At 49.9% G+C, this 21,753-nt stretch overlaps 2 protein-coding genes across 2 annotated transcripts in view; both read left to right on the plus strand.

The window, feature by feature from the left end:
- The window catches only part of iqgap3 (IQ motif containing GTPase activating protein 3), a 67,755-nt gene extending 64,158 nt beyond the window's left edge, over positions 1-3,597 (plus strand). Inside the window, exons 34-37 of the mRNA XM_072460573.1 lie at positions 115-327; positions 737-1,002; positions 1,181-1,289; positions 3,442-3,597. Of these exons, the coding sequence (XP_072316674.1) occupies positions 115-327; positions 737-1,002; positions 1,181-1,289; positions 3,442-3,555 (702 nt within the window). The 3' untranslated portion in view covers positions 3,556-3,597. The remainder of the gene's footprint in view (positions 1-114; positions 328-736; positions 1,003-1,180; positions 1,290-3,441) is intronic.
- A 6,123-nt stretch (positions 3,598-9,720) lies between these two features.
- LOC140373884 (transmembrane protein 79-like) lies at positions 9,721-19,900 on the plus strand. The gene is made up of 4 exons (XM_072460587.1): positions 9,721-9,961; positions 17,022-17,213; positions 17,483-17,711; positions 19,652-19,900. The coding sequence occupies exons 1-4, from the start codon at positions 9,721-9,723 to the stop codon at positions 19,845-19,847; spliced, it is 858 nt and encodes a 285-aa protein (XP_072316688.1). The 3' UTR covers positions 19,848-19,900.
- Positions 19,901-21,753: the final 1,853 nt, after the last annotated feature.

The raw sequence follows: 21,753 nt of genomic DNA on the forward strand, positions 1-21,753 counted from the left end.
TTTTATGTTTATGTGAAAACCTGAACTCTTCAATGTGGACATCAAACAGGGTTATTTTGAAGGGGTTGTTTGAGTAGAATAAATGTCATAATAACTGGGGCTCTGGTCTTGCAGTTGGAGCGTCACAACTGGCTGGTGCAGAGTCGTGCTCGGCAGGATGCGCAGACCCCAGAAAAACTGAAGAGGAACGAGTCTTTGATGGCCAACAGCAACCTGAGCCTGGAGCAGAAGAAGAGGAAGATTCTCCGATGCCTGCGCCAACTGGAGACGCAGGGAGTGCTGCAGTCTGCCACCACAGAGGGCGCTATACTCAATATGATTGCAAAAGTACGCTTCACTCTATTGTCTGCTTAAAGGTGCTGTGCCTGGTTTGAACAGACTCACATTCATTTCATTTGCAGCAACTAATCTTCACATTCCTAACGATTCACAGTGAAGAGTTTAAAAGTGTTTCACTATCAGAGCTTTCACTGCTTAGAACATCCCATCAAAAGAAGGAGCGCTGCCCTCGCCCTCGGAGCGCTGCCCTCGCCCTCGGAGCGCTACCCTCTGTTGTCGCCGCAGGCCTCTGCAGGCTCTCTCTGTACACATGCTTTATTGTGTGGCCCTGCTCAGTGTGAGGCAGTTTAACACTGTATCTGGGGAAAAACACATTTTACTGTGAAACAATTGGTGTGCCCTTGAGCATTGTAGTAGATGCAAACGTGCTTCATCTGACAGATGTGTCTGTTTGCAGGACGTCCGTCAGCAGAGGCTCCACAGACAGAGGCGAGGAACGGAGCTGATGAGGCTCAGACACGCCCTCAACAGCCTTCAGGCCAAAAGCAGCTTCCAGAGCGAGCAGATCGACTTCTACAGACACTACATCACCTCCTGCCTGGAGAAAGTCACCGCTCAGAAGGCCCCAGAGAACAAGAACAAGAAGAAGGCCCTAAGCTACAGTGCCACACGGCTGCAGGAGAAGGGAGTGCTGCTGGAGATCCAGGACCTGCCTCAGGCGCAGTGAGTGTTTCATGCAATTCCATTTATCAACAGCTGTCCCCTCGGAGGGTTCTGAAACTGTTTGATCTGCAGAAAGTTAGAAAACAATGAAAAAATCTACAGTCAATAATGGTGAAGCAGGAACAGCGCCCCCTGTGGAGAGGTTCTGTGAGGTCTGAGGTTCCTCTGCTGCTTTCAGGTTTAAGAATGTTCTTTTCGAGATCGTGCCTGGTGCAGAGAAGGGCAACTTCAGGGTCAAAGCTCGCTTCCTGGGAGTTCAGATGGAGGAGTTCACAGTCACATACCAGGTAAACTCACGCCTCCCACACCTTTAACCACATGTGACTAACACAAGTACATGTTCTCATGTCAGAAGTACATGTTCTCATGTCAGAAGTACATGTACTCATGTCAGAAGTACATGTTCTCATGTCTGAAGTACATGTTCTCATGTCTGAAGTACATGTTCTCATGTCTGAAGTACATGTTCTCATGTCTGAAGTACATGTTCTCATGTCAGAAGTACATGTTCTCATGTCAGAAGTACATGTTCTCATGTCTGAAGTACATGTTCTCATGTCAGAAGTACATGTTCTCATGTCAGAAGTACATGTTCTCATGTCAGAAGTACATGCTCTCATGTCAGAAGTACATGTTCTCATGTCAGAAGTACATGTTCTCATGTCTGAAGTACATGTTCTCATGTCAGAAGTACATGCTCTCATGTCAGAAGTACATGTTCTCATGTCAGAAGTACATGTTCTCATGTCTGAAGTACATGTTCTCATGTCAGAAGTACATGTTCTCATGTCAGAAGTACATGTTCTCATGTCTGAAGTACATGTTCTCATGTCAGAAGTACATGTTCTCATGTCAGAAGTACATGTTCTCATGTCTGAAGTACATGTTCTCATGTCTGAAGTACATGTTCTCATGTCTGAAGTACATGTTCTCATGTCAGAAGTACATGTTCTCATGTCAGAAGTACATGTTCTCATGTCCCTATTTGTCATAGTTTAACACCTTCAAGTTGCTGTTTGTCAAAAAATCTGAAAAAGGCAGTACTTCTCACGTGTACTTGTACACCAGGCAGTACTTCTCACGTGTACTTGTACACCAGGCAGTACTTCTCACATGTACTTGTACACCAGGCAGTACTTCTCACGTGTACTTGTACACCAGGCAGTACTTCTCACGTGTACTTGTACACCAGGCAGTATTTCTCACATGTACTTGTACACCAGGCAGTACTTCACATGTACTTGTACACCAGGCAGTACTTCTCACATGTACTTGTACACCAGGGAGTACTTCTCAGATGTACAGTACTTCTCACATGTACAGTACTTCTCACATGTGCAGTACTTCTCACATGTGCAGTACTTCTCACATGTACAGTACTTCTCACATGTGCAGTACTTCTCACATGTGCAGTACTTCTCACATGTACAGTACTTCTCACATGTGCAGTACTTCTCACATGTACTAGTACACCAGGCAGTACTTCTCACATGTACTTGTACACCAGGCAGTATTTCTCACATGTACTTGTACACCAGGCAGTACTTCACATGTACTTGTACACCAGGCAGTACTTCTCAGATGTACAGTACTTCTCACATGTACTGTACGTACAGTACTTCTCACATGTGCAGTACTTCTCACATGTACAGTACTTCTCACATGTGCAGTACTTCTCACATGTGCAGTACTTCTCACATGTACAGTACTTCTCACATGTACAGTACTTCTCACATGTGCAGTACTTCTCACATGTGCAGTACTTCTCACATGTACAGTACTTCTCACATGTGCAGTACTTCTCACATGTGCAGTACTTCTCACATGAGCAGTACTTCTCACATGAGCAGTACTTCTCACATGTACAGTACTTCTCACATGTACAGTACATGTGCAGTACTTCTCACATGTACAGTACTTCTCACATGTACAGTACTTCTCACATATACAGTACTTCTCACATGTACAGTACTTCTCACATGTGTAGTACTTCTCACATGTGCAGTACTTCTCACATGTACAGTACTTCTCACATGTACAGTACTTCTCACATATACAGTACTTCTCACATGTACAGTACTTCTCACATGTGTAGTACTTCTCACATGTACAGTACTTCTCACATGTACAGTACATGTGCAGTACTTCTCACATGTGTAGTACTTCTCACATGTACAGTACTTCTCACATGTACAGTACTTCTCACATATACAGTACTTCTCACATGTACAGTACTTCTCACATGTACAGTACATGTGCAGTACTTCTCACATGTGTAGTACTTCTCACATGTACAGTACTTCTCACATATACAGTACTTCTCACATGTACAGTACTTCTCACATATACAGTACTTCTCACATGTACAGTACTTCTCACATATACAGTACTTCTCACATGTACAGTACTTCTCACATGTACTTGTACTGCTGTGTGCAGGACCTGCTGCAGCTGCAGTATGAGGGCGTGGCCGTGATGAAAATGTTTGACAAAGCCAAAGTCAACGTGAACCTCCTGATCTTCCTCCTCAACAAGAAGTTCTACAACAAGTGACATGGCTCCTGCCACGCCCTCAACCACCTTCACTTTACTATTTACTATTTACTGTTTACTATTCTGTTCATGTACTACTACATCCTCGTGGAACGCTCTTCTGACATGGTGTTGCCATTATGGCTGTTTTTTATACATTATATTATATATTTTACCTGCAATAATCATGTTTATGGTCTTTTTGTGACTGATGTCCACATCTGACACACGACAGACCACACGGGTGCAGACCCTACATCTGACACACGACAGACCACACGGGTGCAGACCCTACATCTGACACACGACAGACCACACGGGTGCAGACCCTACATCTGACACACAACAGACCACACGGGTGCAGACCCTACATCTGACACACAACAGACCACACGGGTGCAGACCCTACATCTGACACACAACAGACCACACGGGTGCAGACCCTACATCTGACACACAACAGACCACACGGGTGCAGACCCTACATCTGACACACGACAGACCACACGGGTGCAGACCCTACATCTGACACACAACAGACCACACGGGTGCAGACCCTACATCTGACACACAACAGACCACACGGGTGCAGACCCTACATCTGACACACAACAGACCACACGGGTGCAGACCCTACATCTGACACACAACAGACCACACGGGTGCAGACCCGACATCTGACACACGACAGACCACACGGGTGCAGACCCTACATCTGACACACGACAGACCACACGGGTGCAGACCCTACATCTGACACACGACAGACCACACGGGTGCAGACCCTACATCTGACACACGACAGACCACACGGGTGCAGACCCTACATCTGACACACGACAGACAACACGGGTGCAGACCCGACATCTGACACACAACAGACCACACGGGTGCAGACCCTACATCTGACACACGACAGACCACACGGGTGCAGACCCTACATCTGACACACGACAGACCACACGGGTGCAGACCCTACATCTGACACACGACAGACCACACGGGTGCAGACCCTACATCTGACACACGACAGACCACACGGGTGCAGACCCTACATCTGACACACGACAGACCACACGGGTGCAGACCCGACATCTGACACACAACAGACCACACGGGTGCAGACCCTACATCTGACACACGACAGACCACACGGGTGCAGACCCTACATCTGACACACGACAGACCACACGGGTGCAGACCCGACATCTGACACACGACAGACCACACGGGTGCAGACCCTACATCTGACACACGACAGACCACACGGGTGCAGACCCTACATCTGACACACGACAGACGACACGGGTGCAGACCCTACATCTGACACACGACAGACCACACGGGTGCAGACCCTACATCTGACACACGACAGACCACACGGGTGCAGACCCGACATCTGACACACGACAGACCACACGGGTGCAGACCCTACATCTGACACACGACAGACCACACGGGTGCAGACCCTACATCTGACACACGACAGACCACACGGGTGCAGACCCTACATCTGACACACGACAGACCACACGGGTGCAGACCCTACATCTGACACACGACAGACCACACGGGTGCAGACCCTACATCTGACACACGACAGACCACACGGGTGCAGACCCGACATCTGACACACAACAGACCACACGGGTGCAGACCCTACATCTGACACACGACAGACCACACGGGTGCAGACCCTACATCTGACACACGACAGACCACACGGGTGCAGACCCTACATCTGACACACGACAGACCACACGGGTGCAGACCCTACATCTGACACACGACAGACCACACGGGTGCAGACCCTACATCTGACACACGACAGACCACACGGATGCAGACCCTACATCTGACACACGACAGACCACACGGGTGCAGACCCTACATCTGACACACGACAGACCACACGGGTGCAGACCCTACATCTGACACACAGGGGACAGAATTGACTTATCTTTCCCTCTGAGGTTCTGTTATGTCCTTATGTTCATGTCCATTCTCCTGAGACACTCCAGAGGCCTGAGCGAGCGCTTTGGTCTCTTGTCTTTTGTGTTCTGACTCGTCTTTACTGAACATAAGATAAGATAAAATATTCCTTTATTGTCCCACATGGGGAAATTTCATTGTTGCAACGCAGGTAGATACAGAGGTAGATACAGAAGAACAGATCACTTATAGGAAGTTTGAAAAACACTTTCAGTTTAAGATCTATAAACAAAACCTCCCATTTCACAACAAGGGATGGAGGGGAAAAATAATAAAGATACAAATAAATAAATACATAAATACCATTGCATGTGTCACGACAGTAATTGCACATGGTTAGGTCAGTATTGCACATGTTCAGGGCAGTGTTTGTTATAAAGTCTGACAGCAGCAGAAGGAAAGACCTGCGAAACCTTTCCTTCACACAGCGAGGGTGGATCAGTCACTGAAGCTGCTCTCCAGAGCGGACAGAGTGTCCTGCAGGGGACAGAGTGTCCTGCAGGGGGTGAGACTCATGGTCCAGCATAGATGTGAGTTTAGCCAGGACCCTTCTGTCCCCCACCTCCTGCACTGAGTCCAGAGCACAGCCCAGGACGGAGCTGGACTTCTTGATGACTTTGTCCAGCCTCTTCCTCTCCCTCTCTGTGATGCTGCTGCTCCAGCAGGCCACACCTACAGGAGCTGATGCCACCACAGAGTCAGAGAAGGTCTTCAGGAGCGGCCCTGTCAGGAGCGGCCCTGTCACTCCAAAAGACCTGAGTCTCCTCAGGAGGTGGAGCCGACTCTGGCTCTTCCTGTTCAGTCTGTGTTATGAGTCCAGTTTGTGGTTCAGATGAACACCAGGTCCTTGTATGAGTCACTCTCTCAATGTCCCTGGATGTTCACTGGTGAGGGGGGCGTGGCCTGTCCCTGGATGTTCACTGGTGAGGGGGGCGTGGCCTGTCCCGTCCCTGGATGTTCACTGGTGAGGGGGGCGTGGCCTCTGTGGAAGTCCACCACCATCTCCTTGGTCTTCTCCGCGTTGATGAGGAGGTGGTTCCACAAAGTCCTGCTCCAGTCCTCTGTCCTCCACATCATCGTCTGTGATGAGTCCCATGATGGCAGAGTGGTCAGAGAACTTCTGCAGGACACAACTGTCCATGTCTGAGGTCTGCAGTGTAGAGGGTGAAGAGAGAGGGCGCGAGGACAGTGCCCTGGGGCGCCCCCACACTGCAGGTCCCCCACACTGCAGGTCCCCACACTGCAGGGCCCCCACACTGCAGGGCCCCCACACTGCAGGGCCCCCACACTGCAGGGCCCCCACACTGCAGGTCCTCCACACTGCAGGTCCGAGTGTCAGACACAGTCTCGGGCTCTCACAAACTGGGGTCGGTCTGTGAGGTGGTCCAGGATCCACTCTGCAGGTCGTACTCCACACCAGCCGTCTCCAGCTTGTCCCTCAGGAGCCGTCTCCAGCTTGTCCCTCAGGAGCCGTCTCCAGCTTGTCCCTCAGGAGCTGATGGTGTTGAAGGCGCTGGAGAGATGAAAGAACAGGATCCTCACAGAGCTGCCAGGCTTCTCCAGGTGAGAGAGATGTCAATAAAGAAAGACTTTACTCTGCAGTGTCATCTTTACTGTGAGGGGGGTCAGACCTGTGGGGGTTAAATCATAAAGAGAGAATGAGCCTCTGTCTCATTTCAATGATCAATATCATTCAGTTATGTATGTTTTATAATAAAGTGCATTTCTCACAAACTCCTTTTGATGAAGGCGCAAGTGTCAGTGTCACGCACGCGCATTTGAAGTAGTAACTTGTGAAGTACTGGAGTACAAGGGAGGAGGAGGAGGAGACACGCGCCCTGGGCAGGTGAAGACACGTGATCCAGAAACAGGTGCGTCTGAGTGTCCGGGACGGGACAGACAGGACAGTGGATGGACAGAGTGGTAAGTTGGATCGATACTGACCCGCGCTGACCGAAACTTCCCCGAGTCTGAAACGGAAACGAACGCGACATGTTTTATGTACAAGCCGTGTGACGTCACATGACTATTGTAGGCTGCGGCCCGTGTCCGCGCGCCCCGTGTGTCTCCTCCGTGTGTCCCCTCCGTGTGTCTCCTCCGTGTGTCGCCCCGTGTGTCTCCTCCGTGTGTCCCCTCCGTGTGTCGCCCCGTGTGTCTCCTCCGTGTGTCCCCTCCGTGTGTCGCCCCGTGTGTCTCCTCCGTGTGTCGCCCCGTGTGTCTCCTCCGTGTGTCCCCTCCGTGTGTCGCCCCGTGTGTCCCCTCCGTGTCTCCCCGTGTGTCCCCTCCGTGTGTCGCCCTGTGTGTCTCCCCGTGTGTCCCCTCCGTGTGTCCTCTAGGCGCAGACTTCTGCGGCTCCAGGTGCGTTTCACTGTCTCATTAAACGTTCGGCTGTGGCTGCAGAGCCGCGTGGCGGTCAAATAGCCCATCAGTTTCGCTGTGGACACGCCCTAAACTTTCATGAGGCTCGTGGACAAACCTCAGCAGTTTGAAACTATTTAATACATTTCCTCCTTCTGTGTGGATCAACCAATCACAGGCCTTGCTGTCCACGGCACGACGGAAGTGACTTACGTCACGTACACGTCGCGGTGAGAGCGGCAAGCTTTCTGATTGGCTGCTGTGTGCGTCAGGGAGGCGGCACTTCTGTGAGGAGTGTGAGGGGGTCAGACCTGTGAGGTCAGACCTGTGGGGGGGTCAGACCTGTGGGGGGGTCAGACCTGTGGGGGGGTCAGACCTGTGGGGGGGTCAGACCTGTGAGGGGGTCAGACCTGTGGGGGGGTCAGACCTGTGGGGGGGTCAGACCTGTGAGGTCAGACCTGTGGGGGGGTCAGACCTGTGGGGGGGTCAGACCTGTGGGGGGGTCAGACCTGTGAGGTCAGACCTGTGAGGTCAGACCTGTGGGGGGGTCAGACCTGTGAGGTCAGACCTGTGGGGGGGTCAGACCTGTGGGGGGGTCAGACCTGTGAGGTCAGACCTGTGGGGGGGTCAGACCTGTGGGGGGGTCAGACCTGTGAGGTCAGACCTGTGGGGGGGTCAGACCTGTGGGGGGGTCAGACCTGTGGGGGGGTCAGACCTGTGAGGTCAGACCTGTGGGGGGGTCAGACCTGTGGGGGGGTCATACCTGTGAGGTCAGACCTGTGGGGGGGTCATACCTGTGGGGGGGTCATACCTGTGAGGTCAGACCTGTGGGGGGGTCAGACCTGATGTTGAAATAATAATAATAACTTTTATTTACATAGCGCTTTTCAGAGACCCAAAGACGCTTTGACATATACAATAAGGGGGGGGGGTATTTACAGACGGGGGGGGACAGCACGTACAATACACGTATCGATGTTAAAAGGAAATGTTAAAATAATATTGTTGAAATCCCACAACGTGAGTCAAAGACAGAACTAGAAGAGCTCGTCACAAGCACAAGAGTCTCACACGAATCTGAAAGTGATTGAGGGTCAGAATAAGATGTTTGCCATGACAAGTCACAAACTAGAAACTTGTTTCAGCGTCAAGAGACTCACTAATGAGTAAAATATAAACTAGTATAAAATAAGGCATGCATAAAACATAAAATTACCTACATTTACTTCATAAATACACAAACTTTACTGTGTGGTCAGTACAATGACCAGTGCAAACGGTTATGAACAGGTCATGACCCCCGTGTGAGTGTGAGAGAAGAAGAAGAGATAATGAACAAACACAAGTCAAATCAAATAGTAAATATAGTTTGATAGAATAAGTCTTTATCAGAGGACAGAGCTCGTACTTCCCCCAGAGTTGCTGCTAGGGCAGCGGAGCTGAAACTGTAGCTTTATATTTCTGTTCATAACTGGTCTGACCATAAGTCATTTCAAAGAGGAACGTTTTAAGCCTGGACTTAAATGAAGAGACTGTGTCGCCTCTTTAACATGGACAGGACTCTACCTCCTACTGTGCTTTTAGAGACTCTTGGGACCACCAGAAGGCTCTACCTCCTACTGTGCTTTTAGAGACTCTTGGGACCGCCCTGTCTCTCCTCTAAAGTTGTCTGTGGACCAGCAGGTTAAACAAACACGCTCGGTCCAGTTTGTCGCGCTCTCGTCAGCGGTCAGTGGTCAGTGGTCAGTGCGCTCCATGTGCTCTGGTCCTGGTCAGTCTCTAAACTAAAGGGCAGTGAGTGGAGGGAAACTGACCCTTTGACTGGTTTGAATCCAGATGTCAGAGTTCAAGTCTCCAGGAGGTGGAGTCTGTGGAGGCTGGACTGAGAGCCAGGTGATGATGTCATCCCCGGGGGGTGGAGCCTGGCAGGAAAACACGCTCCCTGTGAACGCAGCTCAAGTTTTCCTCCCCACCTCCACCAACACCAAGGCATCATGGGAAACCGAGGCTGAGAGTCGACCCTTCCTCCAGCAGCACTATATCCAGGAGGAGTGGCCAGAGGAGGAGTCATCTCCAGGTGGGTGGGGTCATCTCCAGGTGGGTGGGGTCATCTCCAGGTGGGTGGGGTCATCTCCAGGTGGGTGGGGTCATCTCAAGGTGGGTGGGGTCATCTCCAGGTGGGTGGGGTCATCTCCAGGTGGGTGGGGTCATCTCCAGGTGGGTGGGGTCATCTCAAGGTGGGTGGGGTCATCTCAAGGTGGGTGGGGTCATCTCCAGGTGGGTGGGGTCATGTCCAGGTGGGTGGGGTCATGTAGAATGTTCCACACTTCCAGGAAAACCTGTAGAAAGATGGGCTGATTTCCAGAATTGAAAATGTAGAAAAAAGCCATAAGACCTAAACCTATGTCCTGACCTTATCTGTCCTGACCTTATCTGTCCTGACCTTATCTGTCCTGACCTTATCTGTCCTGACCTTATCTGACCTGACCTTATCTGTCCTGACCTTATCTGTCCTGACCTTATCTGTCCTGACCTTATCTGTCCTGACCTTATCTGACCTGACCTTATCTGTCCTGACCTTATCTGTCCTGACCTTATCTGACCTGACCTTATCTGACCTGACCTTCTGACCTGACCTTATCTGTCCTGACCTTATCTGTCCTGACCTTATCTGTCCTGACCTTATCTGACCTGACCTTATCTGTCCTGACCTTATCTGTCCTGACCTTATCTGTCCTGACCTTATCTGACCTGACCTTCTGTCCTGACCTTATCTGTCCTGACCTTATCTGCCCTGACCTTCTGTCCTGACCTTATCTGACCTGACCTTATCTGACCTGACCTTATCCGACCTGACCTTCTGTCCTGACCTTATCTGTCCTGACCTTATCTGACCTGACCTTATCCGACCTGACCTTCTGTCCTGACCTTATCCGACCTGACCTTATCTGACCTGACCTTATCTGACCTGACCTTCTGTCCTGACCTTATCTGTCCTGACCTTATCTGACCTGACCTTATCTGTCCTGACCTTATCTGTCCTGACCTTATCTGACCTGACCTTCTGTCCTGACCTTATCTGTCCTGACCTGACCTGACCTTATCTGACCTGACCTTATCTGACCTGACCTTATCCGACCTGACCTTATCCGACCTGACCTTCTGTCCTGACCTTATCTGTCCTGACCTTATCTGTCCTGACCTTATCTGACCTGACCTTCTGTCCTGACCTTATCTGACCTGACCTTCTGTCCTGACCTTATCTGTCCTGACCTTATCTGACCTGACCTTATCTGACCTGACCTTCTGTCCTGACCTTATCTGTCCTGACCTTATCTGTCCTGACCTTCTGTCCTGACCTTATCTGACCTGACCTTATCCGACCTGACCTTATCCGACCTGACCTTCTGTCCTGACCTTATCTGTCCTGACCTTATCTGTCCTGACCTTATCTGTCCTGACCTTATCTGTCCTGACCTTATCTGACCTGACCTTATCTGACCTGACCTTCTGTCCTGACCTTATCTGACCTGACCTTATCTGTCCTGACCTTATCTGTCCTGACCTTATCTGTCCTGACCTTATCTGACCTGACCTTCTGTCCTGACCTTATCTGTCCTGACCTGACCTGACCTTATCTGACCTGACCTTATCTGACCTGACCTTATCCGACCTGACCTTATCCGACCTGACCTTCTGTCCTGACCTTATCTGTCCTGACCTTATCCGACCTGACCTTATCCGACCTGACCTTCTGTCCTGACCTTATCTGTCCTGACCTTATCTGTCCTGACCTTCTGTCCTGACCTTATCTGACCTGACCTTATCCGACCTGACCTTATCCGACCTGACCTTCTGTCCTGACCTTATCTGTCCTGACCTTATCTGACCTGACCTTATCTGACCTGACCTTATCTGACCTGACCTTATCTGACCTGACCTTCTGTCCTGACCTTATCTGACCTGACCTTCTGTCCTGACCTTATCTGTCCTGACCTTATCTGACCTGACCTTATCTGACCTGACCTTCTGTCCTGACCTTATCTGTCCTGACCTTATCTGTCCTGACCTTATCTGTCCTGACCTTATCTGTCCTGACCTTCTGTCCTGACCTTATCTGACCTGACCTTATCCGACCTGACCTTATCCGACCTGACCTTCTGTCCTGACCTTATCTGTCCTGACCTTATCTGTCCTGACCTTATCTGTCCTGACCTTATCTGACCTGACCTTATCTGACCTGACCTTATCCGACCGGACCTTCTGTCCTGACCTTATCTGTCCTGACCTTATCTGACCTGACCTTATCCGACCTGACCTTCTGTCCTGACCTTATCCGACCTGACCTTATCTGACCTGACCTTATCTGACCTGACCTTCTGTCCTGACCTTATCTGTCCTGACCTTATCTGACCTGACCTTCTGTCCTGACCTTATCTGTCCTGACCTTATCTGACCTGACCTTCTGTCCTGACCTTATCTGACCTGACCTTATCTGTCCTGACCTTATCTGTCCTGACCTTATCTGTCCTGACCTTATCTGACCTGACCTTCTGTCCTGACCTTATCTGTCCTGACCTGACCTGACCTTATCTGACCTGACCTTATCTGACCTGACCTTATCCGACCTGACCTTATCCGACCTGACCTTCTGTCCTGACCTTATCTGTCCTGACCTTATCTGTCCTGACCTTCTGTCCTGACCTTATCTGACCTGACCTTATCTGACCTGACCTTATCTGACCTGACCTTCTGTCCTGACCTTATCTGTCCTGACCTTATCTGTCCTGACCTTATCTGACCTGACCTTATCTGACCTGACCTTATCTGTCCTGACCTTATCTGACCTGACCTTATCTGTCCTGACCTTATCTGTCCTGACCTTATCTGTCCTGACCTTATCTGTCCTGACCTTATCTGACCTGACCTTATCTGACCTGACCTTATCTGACCTGACCTTCTGTCCTGACCTTATCTGTCCTGACCTTATCTGTCCTGACCTTATCTGACCTGACCTTATCTGACCTGACCTTATCTGACCTGACATGACCTTTGGGTTCACATTGTCTTCATCTAATTTCAGGTGAAATATTGTTTGTCCTGGAACTTTAGGGTCTTAAACGACTCCATTATCAAAACTGTTTTCAAAAGGTTGTGCGTGCGTGTGTGTGTTGTGTGTGTGTGTGTGTTGCCGTGTGTGTGTGTCATGTGTCATGTGTGTGTCATGTGTGTGTCATGTGTGTGTGTGTGTGTGTGTGTGTGTCATTTGTGTGTGTGTGTGTCATGTGTGTGTGTGTGTGTTGTCGTGTATGTGTTGTGTGTTGTCGTGTGTGTGTTGTGTGTGTTGTCGTGTGTGTGTGTGTTGTCGTGTGTGTGTTGTCGTGTGTGTGTGTGTCGTGTGTGTGTGTGTCATGTGTGTGTGTGTGTCATGTGTGTGTGTGTGTGTTGTCGTGTGTGTGTTGTCGTGTGTGTGTTGTCATGTGTGTGTGTGTGTCGTGTGTGTGTGTGTCGTGTGTGTGTGTGTGTGTTGTCGTGTGTGTGTTGTCGTGTGTGTGTTGTCATGTGTGTATGTGTGTGTGTGTGTCGTGTGTGTGTGTGTGTCATGTGTGTGTGTGTGTGTTGTGGTGTGTGTGTGTGTGTGTTGCCGTGTGTGTGTGTGTTTGTGTTGTTGTGTGTGTGTGTGTGTGTCGTGTGTGTCATGTGTGTGTGTGTGTCGTGTGTGTGTGTGTCATGTGTGTGTCGTGTGTGTGTGTGTCATGTGTGTGTGTCATGTGTGTTGTCATGTGTGTGTGTGTGTGTGTGTGTGTCATTTGTGTGTGTGTGTGTGTCATGTGTGTGTGTGTTGTGGTGTGTGGGTGTGTGTGTGTTGCCGTGTGTGGGTGTGTGTGTGTTGCCGTGTGTGTGTGTGTGTGTGTGTGTTGTGTGTGTGTGTGTCGTGTGTGTCATGTGTGTGTCATGTGTGTGTGTGTGTGTCGTGTGTGTGTGTGTCATGTGTGTGTCATGTGTGTGTGTGTCATGTGTGTGTGTGTGTGTTGTCGTGTGTGTGTGTTGTCGTGTATGTGTTGTGTGTTGTCGTGTGTGTGTTGTCGTGTGTGTGTGTGTTGTCGTGTGTGTGTGTGTTGTCGTGTGTGTGTGTGTTGTCGTGTGTGTGTTGTGTGTTGTCGTGTGTGTGTGTGTTGCCGCGTGTGTGTGTGTCATGTGTGTTGTCATATGTGTGTGTGTGTGTGTGTGTGTTGTGTGTGTGTGTGTGTCATGTGTGTGTGTGTGTCATGTGTGTGTGTGTGTCATGTGTGTGTGTGTCATGTGTGTGTGTGTCATGTGTGTGTGTGTGTTGTCGTGTATGTGTTGTGTGTGTTGTCGTGTGTGTGTGTGTTGTCGTGTGTGTGTTGTGTGTGTTGTCGTGTGTGTGTGTGTGTTGCCGCGTGTGTGTCATGTGTGTGTGTGTCGTGTGTGTCATGTGTGTGTGTCATGTGTGTGTTGTCGTGTGTGTGTTGTCGTGTGTGTTGTCATGTGTGTTGTTGTGTGTGTGTCGTGTGTGTGTGTGTCACGTGTGTGTGTGTGTGTGTGTGTGTGTGTTGTGGTGTGTGTGTGTGTGTTGTTGTGTGTGTGTTGTGTGTGTCATGTGTGTGTGTGTCATGTGTGTGTCGTGTGTGTGTGTGTGTCATGTGTGTGTGTGTCATGTGTGTGTGTGTCATGTGTGTGTGTGTGTGTGTGTCATGTGTGTGTGTCATATGTGTGTGTGTGTGTCATGTGTGTGTGTGTGTGTGTGTGTCATGTGTGTGTGTGTGTGTGTGTCATGTGTGTGTGTGTGTGTCATGTGTGTGTGTGTGTGTGTGTGTGTCATGTGTGTGTGTGTCATGTGTGTGTCATGTGTGTGTGTGTCATGTGTGTGTGTGTGTCATGTGTGTCATGTGTCATGTGTGTCATGTGTGTGTGTGTATGTGTGTGTGTCATGTGTGTGTGTGTGTCATGTGTGTGTGTGTGTCATGTGTGTGTGTGTCATGTGTGTGTGTGTGTCATGTGTGTGTGTGTCATGTGTGTGTGTGTCATGTGTGTGTGTTTGTCATGTGTGTGTGTGTCATGTGTGTGTGTGTCATGTGTGTGTCATGTGTGTGTGTGTCATGTGTGTGTGTGTGTCATGTGTGTGTGTGTCATGTGTGTGTGTGTCATGTGTGTGTGTGTATGTGTGTGTGTCATGTGTGTGTGTGTGTCATGTGTGTGTGTGTGTCATGTGTGTGTGTGTGTCATGTGTGTGTGTGTCATGTGTGTGTGTGTGTCATGTGTGTGTGTGTCATGTGTGTGTGTGTCATGTGTGTGTGTTTGTCATGTGTGTGTGTGTCATGTGTGTGTGTGTGTCATGTGTGTGTGTGTCATGTGTGTGTGTGTCATGTGTGTGTGTGTCATGTGTGTGTGTGTGTGTGTGTGTGTGTGTGTGTGTGTTGTGTGTGTGTGTGTGTCATGTGTGTGTGTGTGTGTGTGTGTGTGTGTGTGTGTGTGTCGTGTGTGTGTGTGTGTGTGTGTGTCATGTGTGTGTGTGTGTGGGTGTGTGTGTGTTGCCGTGTGTGTGTGTGTGTGTGTGTGTTGTGTGTGTGTGTGTCGTGTGTGTCATGTGTGTGTCATGTGTGTGTGTGTCATGTGTGTGTGTGTGTGTTGTCGTGTGTGTGTGTTGTCGTGTATGTGTTGTGTGTTGTCGTGTGTGTGTTGTCGTGTGTGTGTGTGTTGTCGTGTGTGTGTGTGTTGTCGTGTGTGTGTGTGTTGTCGTGTGTGTGTTGTGTGTTGTCGTGTGTGTGTGTGTTGCCGCGTGTGTGTGTGTCATGTGTGTTGTCATATGTGTGTGTGTGTGTGTGTGTGTTGTGTGTGTGTGTGTGTCATGTGTGTGTGTGTGTCATGTGTGTGTGTGTGTCATGTGTGTGTGTGTCATGTGTGTGTGTGTCATGTGTGTGTGTGTGTTGTCGTGTATGTGTTGTGTGTGTTGTCGTGTGTGTGTGTGTTGTCGTGTGTGTGTTGTGTGTGTTGTCGTGTGTGTGTGTGTGTTGCCGCGTGTGTGTCATGTGTGTGTGTGTCGTGTGTGTCATGTGTGTGTGTGTCATGTGTGTGTTGTCGTGTGTGTGTTGTCGTGTGTGTTGTCATGTGTGTTGTTGTGTGTGTGTCGTGTGTGTGTGTGTCACGTGTGTGTGTGTGTGTGTGTGTTGTGGTGTGTGTGTGTGTGTTGTTGTGTGTGTGTTGTGTGTGTCATGTGTGTGTGTGTCATGTGTGTGTCGTGTGTGTGTGTGTGTCATGTGTGTGTGTGTGTCATGTGTGTGTGTGTCATGTGTGTGTGTGTGTGTGTGTCATGTGTGTGTGTCATATGTGTGTGTGTGTGTCATGTGTGTGTGTGTGTGTGTGTCATGTGTGTGTGTGTGTGTGTGTCATGTGTGTGTGTGTGTGTCATGTGTGTGTGTGTGTGTGTGTGTGTCATGTGTGTGTGTGTCATGTGTGTGTCATGTGTGTGTGTGTCATGTGTGTGTGTGTGTCATGTGTGTCATGTGTGTGTGTGTCATGTGTGTGTGTGTATGTGTGTGTGTCATGTGTGTGTGTGTGTCATGTGTGTGTGTGTGTCATGTGTGTGTGTGTCATGTGTGTGTGTGTGTCATGTGTGTGTGTGTCATGTGTGTGTGTGTCATGTGTGTGTGTTTGTCATGTGTGTGTGTGTCATGTGTGTGTGTGTCATGTGTGTGTCATGTGTGTGTGTGTCATGTGTGTGTGTGTGTCATGTGTGTGTGTGTCATGTGTGTGTGTGTCATGTGTGTGTGTGTATGTGTGTGTGTCATGTGTGTGTGTGTGTCATGTGTGTGTGTGTGTCATGTGTGTGTGTGTGTCATGTGTGTGTGTGTCATGTGTGTGTGTGTGTCATGTGTGTGTGTGTCATGTGTGTGTGTGTCATGTGTGTGTGTTTGTCATGTGTGTGTGTGTCATGTGTGTGTGTGTGTCATGTGTGTGTGTGTCATGTGTGTGTGTGTCATGTGTGTGTGTGTCATGTGTGTGTGTGTGTGTGTGTGTGTGTCGTGTGTGTGTGTGTGTCATGTGTGTGTGTGTCATGTGTGTGTGTGTCATGTGTGTGTTGTCATGACTACAAAGCTCCTGTGCTGTCCCTTCAGGACACTGCTGCAGTGAGCGCGTCCTCCTGAAGATGGCGGTGTCTCTCGGGACGTCGGCTCTGCTCTTCCCCTTCCTGTTGTGGGGCGCTTATGTCTTTGTTCCCTTTGATGCTCCTGTGATGGACGGCGCCCCCCTCAGGCTGGTCTACACACTGCGCTGCTCTGTTTTTGCCACACTCCCTGTTGCACTGGGTGAGTCCGCCTCTGGTTCTCAAACGGGCCCTTTCTCAAACGGGCCCTTTCTCAAACGGGCCCTTTCTCAAACGGGCCCTTTCTCAAACGGGCCCTTTCTCAAACGGGCCCTTTCCCAAACGGGCCCTTTCCCAAAAGTGTCTAAGTGAGAAGGTCCTGTTTGGGAAAGAGCTGTAGTCTGTCCTGGACCGTCCTGCGCTGGACCGTCCTGCGCTGGACCGTCCTGTGCTGTGCTTGACAGGGGCGCCCCCTGCTGTCTTGTCTTGCAGGGTACCTGGTCCTGGGCGTGTCCCGGCTGCACTCGGGACAGGTCCACTCTCTGTGTGAGACTGAGGGGCTGAAGGGCGCGGCTCACGTCAGCGTTCACCTGGGCTTTGTGTCTGACTCCGCCCACCTCTTTCTGCTTTACTTCCTGCAGCTGGTTGTCATGGCGACGTACCTGAGCCAGGACCAGCTCAAACTGGTGCCTCTCCTCACTGTGCTCTTCCTCCTCGGACGGTACATTTATTTATTTATTTATTTATTTATTTATTTATTGAAGCACCTGAGGCCACGCCCTCAACACTCAGTGACTCCTCCCCCTCTCGTGCACGTCCCGAGCAGACAAATGAGTCGTAGGAAAATGTAACATTAATGTTGTAAATGTCACTTGTTTAGTGCAAGTTTATGTAAAGCAGGGGACGCTGGGACATGTGTCTAAGGACACGGGACGCTGGGACATGTGTCTAAGGACACGGGACGCTGGGACACGTGTCTTAGGACACGGGACGCTGGGACATGTGTCTAAGGACACGGGACGCTGGGACATGTGTCTAAGGACACGGGACGCTGGGACACGTGTCTTAGGACACGGGACGCTGGGACACGTGTCTAAGGACACGGGACGCTGGGACACGTGTCTTAGGACACGGGACGCTGGGACACGTGTCTAAGGACACGGGACGCTGGGACACGTGTCTTAGGACACGGGACGCTGGGACATGTGTCTAAGGACACGGGACGCTGGGACACGTGTCTAAGGACATTGTTGATGTCGTCCTGGAGGACACGTCTGGTTTGTGAAAGAAGCTCACAAACGCGTTCATTGCAGTTCCACATGTGACGAGTGTTTAAAGGGCCAGTAACGCGGCAACGCAGCAGTAACACCGTTACTATGGTTACACGGTAACGCAATAACACGTCCCGTAGAGTCCCGGGCACGCGTCCCGTAGAGTCCCAGGCAAAGGTCCCGTAGAGTCCCGGGCACGCGTCCCGTAGAGTCCCAGGCAAAGGTCCCGTAGAGTCCCAGGCACGCGTCCCGTAGAGTCCCAGGCACGCGTCCCGTAGAGTCCCAGGCACGCGTCCCGTAGAGTCCCAGGCACGCGTCCCGTAGAGTCCCAGGCACGCGTCCCGTAGAGTCCCAGGCAAAGGTCCCGTAGAGTCCCAGGCACGCGTCCCGTAGAGTCCCAGGCACGCGTCCCGTAGAGTCCCAGGCAAAGGTCCCGTAGAGTCCCGGGCACGCGTCCCGTAGAGTCCCAGGCAAAGGTCCCGTAGAGTCCCGGGCACGCGTCCCGTAGAGTCCCGGGCAAAGGTCCCGTAGAGTCCCAGGCACGCGTCCCGTAGAGTCCCAGGCACGCGTCCCGTAGAGTCCCAGGCACGCGTCCCGTAGAGTCCCAGGCAAAGGTCCCGTAGAGTCCCAGGCACGCGTCCCGTAGAGTCCCAGGCACGCGTCCCGTAGAGTCCCAGGCACGCGTCCCGTAGAGTCCCAGGCACGCGTCCCGTAGAGTCCCAGGCACGCGTCCCGTAGAGTCCCAGGCAAAGGTCCCGTAGAGTCCCAGGCACGCGTCCCGTAGAGTCCCAGGCACGCGTCCCGTAGAGTCCCAGGCACGCGTCCCGTAGAGTCCCAGGCACGCGTCCCGTAGAGTCCCAGACACACGTCCCGTAGAGTCCCAGGCAAAGGTCCCGTAGAGTCCCAGGCACGCGTCCCGTAGAGTCCCGGGCACAGGTCCCGTAGAGTCCCGGGCACAGGTCCCGTAGAGTCCCGGGCACGCGTCCCGTAGAGTCCCAGGCACGCGTCCCGTAGAGTCCCAGACACACGTCCCGTAGAGTCCCAGGCAAAGGTCCCGTAGAGTCCCAGGCACGCGTCCCGTAGAGTCCCAGGCACGCGTCCCGTAGAGTCCCAGGCACGCGTCCCGTAGAGTCCCAGGCACGCGTCCCGTAGAGTCCCAGACACACGTCCCGTAGAGTCCCAGGCAAAGGTCCCGTAGAGTCCCGGGCACGCGTCCCGTAGAGTCCCGGGCACAGGTCCCGTAGAGTCCCGGGCACGCGTCCCGTAGAGTCCCGGGCACGCGTCCCGTAGAGTCCCGGGCACAGGTCCCGTAGAGTCCCGGGCACGCGTTCCGTAGAGTCCCGGGCACAGGTCCCGTGCAGCCCTAAAGGTGCCGTCCTCTGGTCCACAGGCTGGTGTACTGGGTGGCTGCAGCGTTCCAGAGCAGTGTCCGGGCCTTTGGGTTTGGCTTGTCCTTTCTTCCGTCCCTCACCATGATGGCTGTCAATCTGTACTTCCTGGTTACCATGGAGATGAATGGAGGTGTTTTCAGCCAAACGCAGAGCGAGCAGGCCCCGCCCCAAGGACGGCAGCGCTTCTGGGGCTGAGCGCTGGAGCGGGACTTAAACCCATGACCTTTGACCTTTGACCTACATGACTCTGGATGTGGCCATAACAATCAGACCTGAAGAAACATGAAGAACTTTCTCTGATTCTTGTTCTTTGTTCATTTTGAACATGTGACTTTCTGTTTCCAACACAAACGTCTCAGACACGAGAACGTTTCAAGCTCTGAAATGTTTGTTTATTAATGAGCATCAGTTTTTACAAGAATGTGAATTTCAGTCCATTTAAATGCCTCAGTTTAGTTTAGTTTAGTTTAGTTCAGTTTTATCAACATTTTACTGCTTTTAAGCTGTTGTTGTTTCAAATCTCTTTTTGATGAAAATGGAGATATTTTGCAGCTTTCTTTCCAAACCAAGCTTCAAAGATTTTCCCTTTTTTAGGATATTAAAAACGATGCAATGACTAATCACTATCATCACTATCATCACTATCATCACTATCATCACTATCATCACTATCATCACTATCATCACTATCATCACTATCATCACTATCATCACTATCATCACTATCACCACTATCATCACTATCATCACTATCACCACTATCACCACTATCACCACTATCACCACTATCACCACTATCATCACTATCATCACTATCATCACTATCATCACTATCATCACTATCACCACTATCACCACTATCACCACTATCACCACTATCACCACTATCATCACTATCATCACTATCATCACTATCATCACTATTATCACTATCATCACTATCATCACTATCATCACTATCATCACTATTATCACTATTATCACTATTATCACTATCATCACTATCATCACTATTATCACTATCATCACTATCATCACTATCATCACTATCACTATCATCACTATCACTATCATCACTATCACTATCATCACTATCATCACTATCATCACTATCATCACTATCATCACTATCACGATCATCACTATCATCACTATCACCACTATCATCACTATTATCACTATCATCACTATCATCACTATCATCACTATCATCACTATCACCACTATCACCACTATCATCACTATCATCACTATCATCACTATCATCACTATCACCACTATCATCACTATCATCACTATCATCACTATCATCACTATCATCACTATCACTATCATCACTATCATCACTATCATCACTATCATCACTATCACCACTATCACCACTATCACCACTATCATCACTATCATCACTATCATCACTATCATCACTATCATCACTATCATCACTATCATCACTATCATCACTATCATCACTATCATCACTATCATCACTATTATCACTATCATCACTATCATCACTATCATCACTATCACTATCATCACTATCACTATCATCACTATCACTATCATCACTATCATCACTATCATCACTATCACTATCATCACTATCATCACTATCACTATCATCACTATCATCACTATCATCACTATCACTATCATCACTATCATCACTATCATCACTATCATCATCACCACTATCATCACTATCACTATCATCACTATCATCACTATCATCACTATCATCATCACCACTATCATCACTATCATCACTATCACGATCATCACGATCATCACGATCATCACTATCATCACTATCATCACTATCATCACTATTATCACTATCATCACTATCATCACTATCATCACTATCATCACTATCATCACTATCATCACTATCACTATCATCACTATCATCACTATCATCACTATCATCACTATCACTATCATCACTATCATCACTATCATCACTATCATCACTATTATTCCACTTGAATTAGACAAAGTGAAGCAGCTGGAACTGGAACATGAAGAAATGTGTGAAAACTGTAATAAAACGACTCCAAGTGACGTAAGTGTTTGTTTTTACTTCTTCTGGTGTTTC

This window comes from Eucyclogobius newberryi, unplaced genomic scaffold (genome assembly GCF_026437365.1).
Source record: "Eucyclogobius newberryi isolate DKJ021-1_F unplaced genomic scaffold, fEucNew1.0.hap1 SCAF_3, whole genome shotgun sequence".
NCBI lineage: Eukaryota > Metazoa > Chordata > Actinopteri > Gobiiformes > Gobiidae > Eucyclogobius > Eucyclogobius newberryi.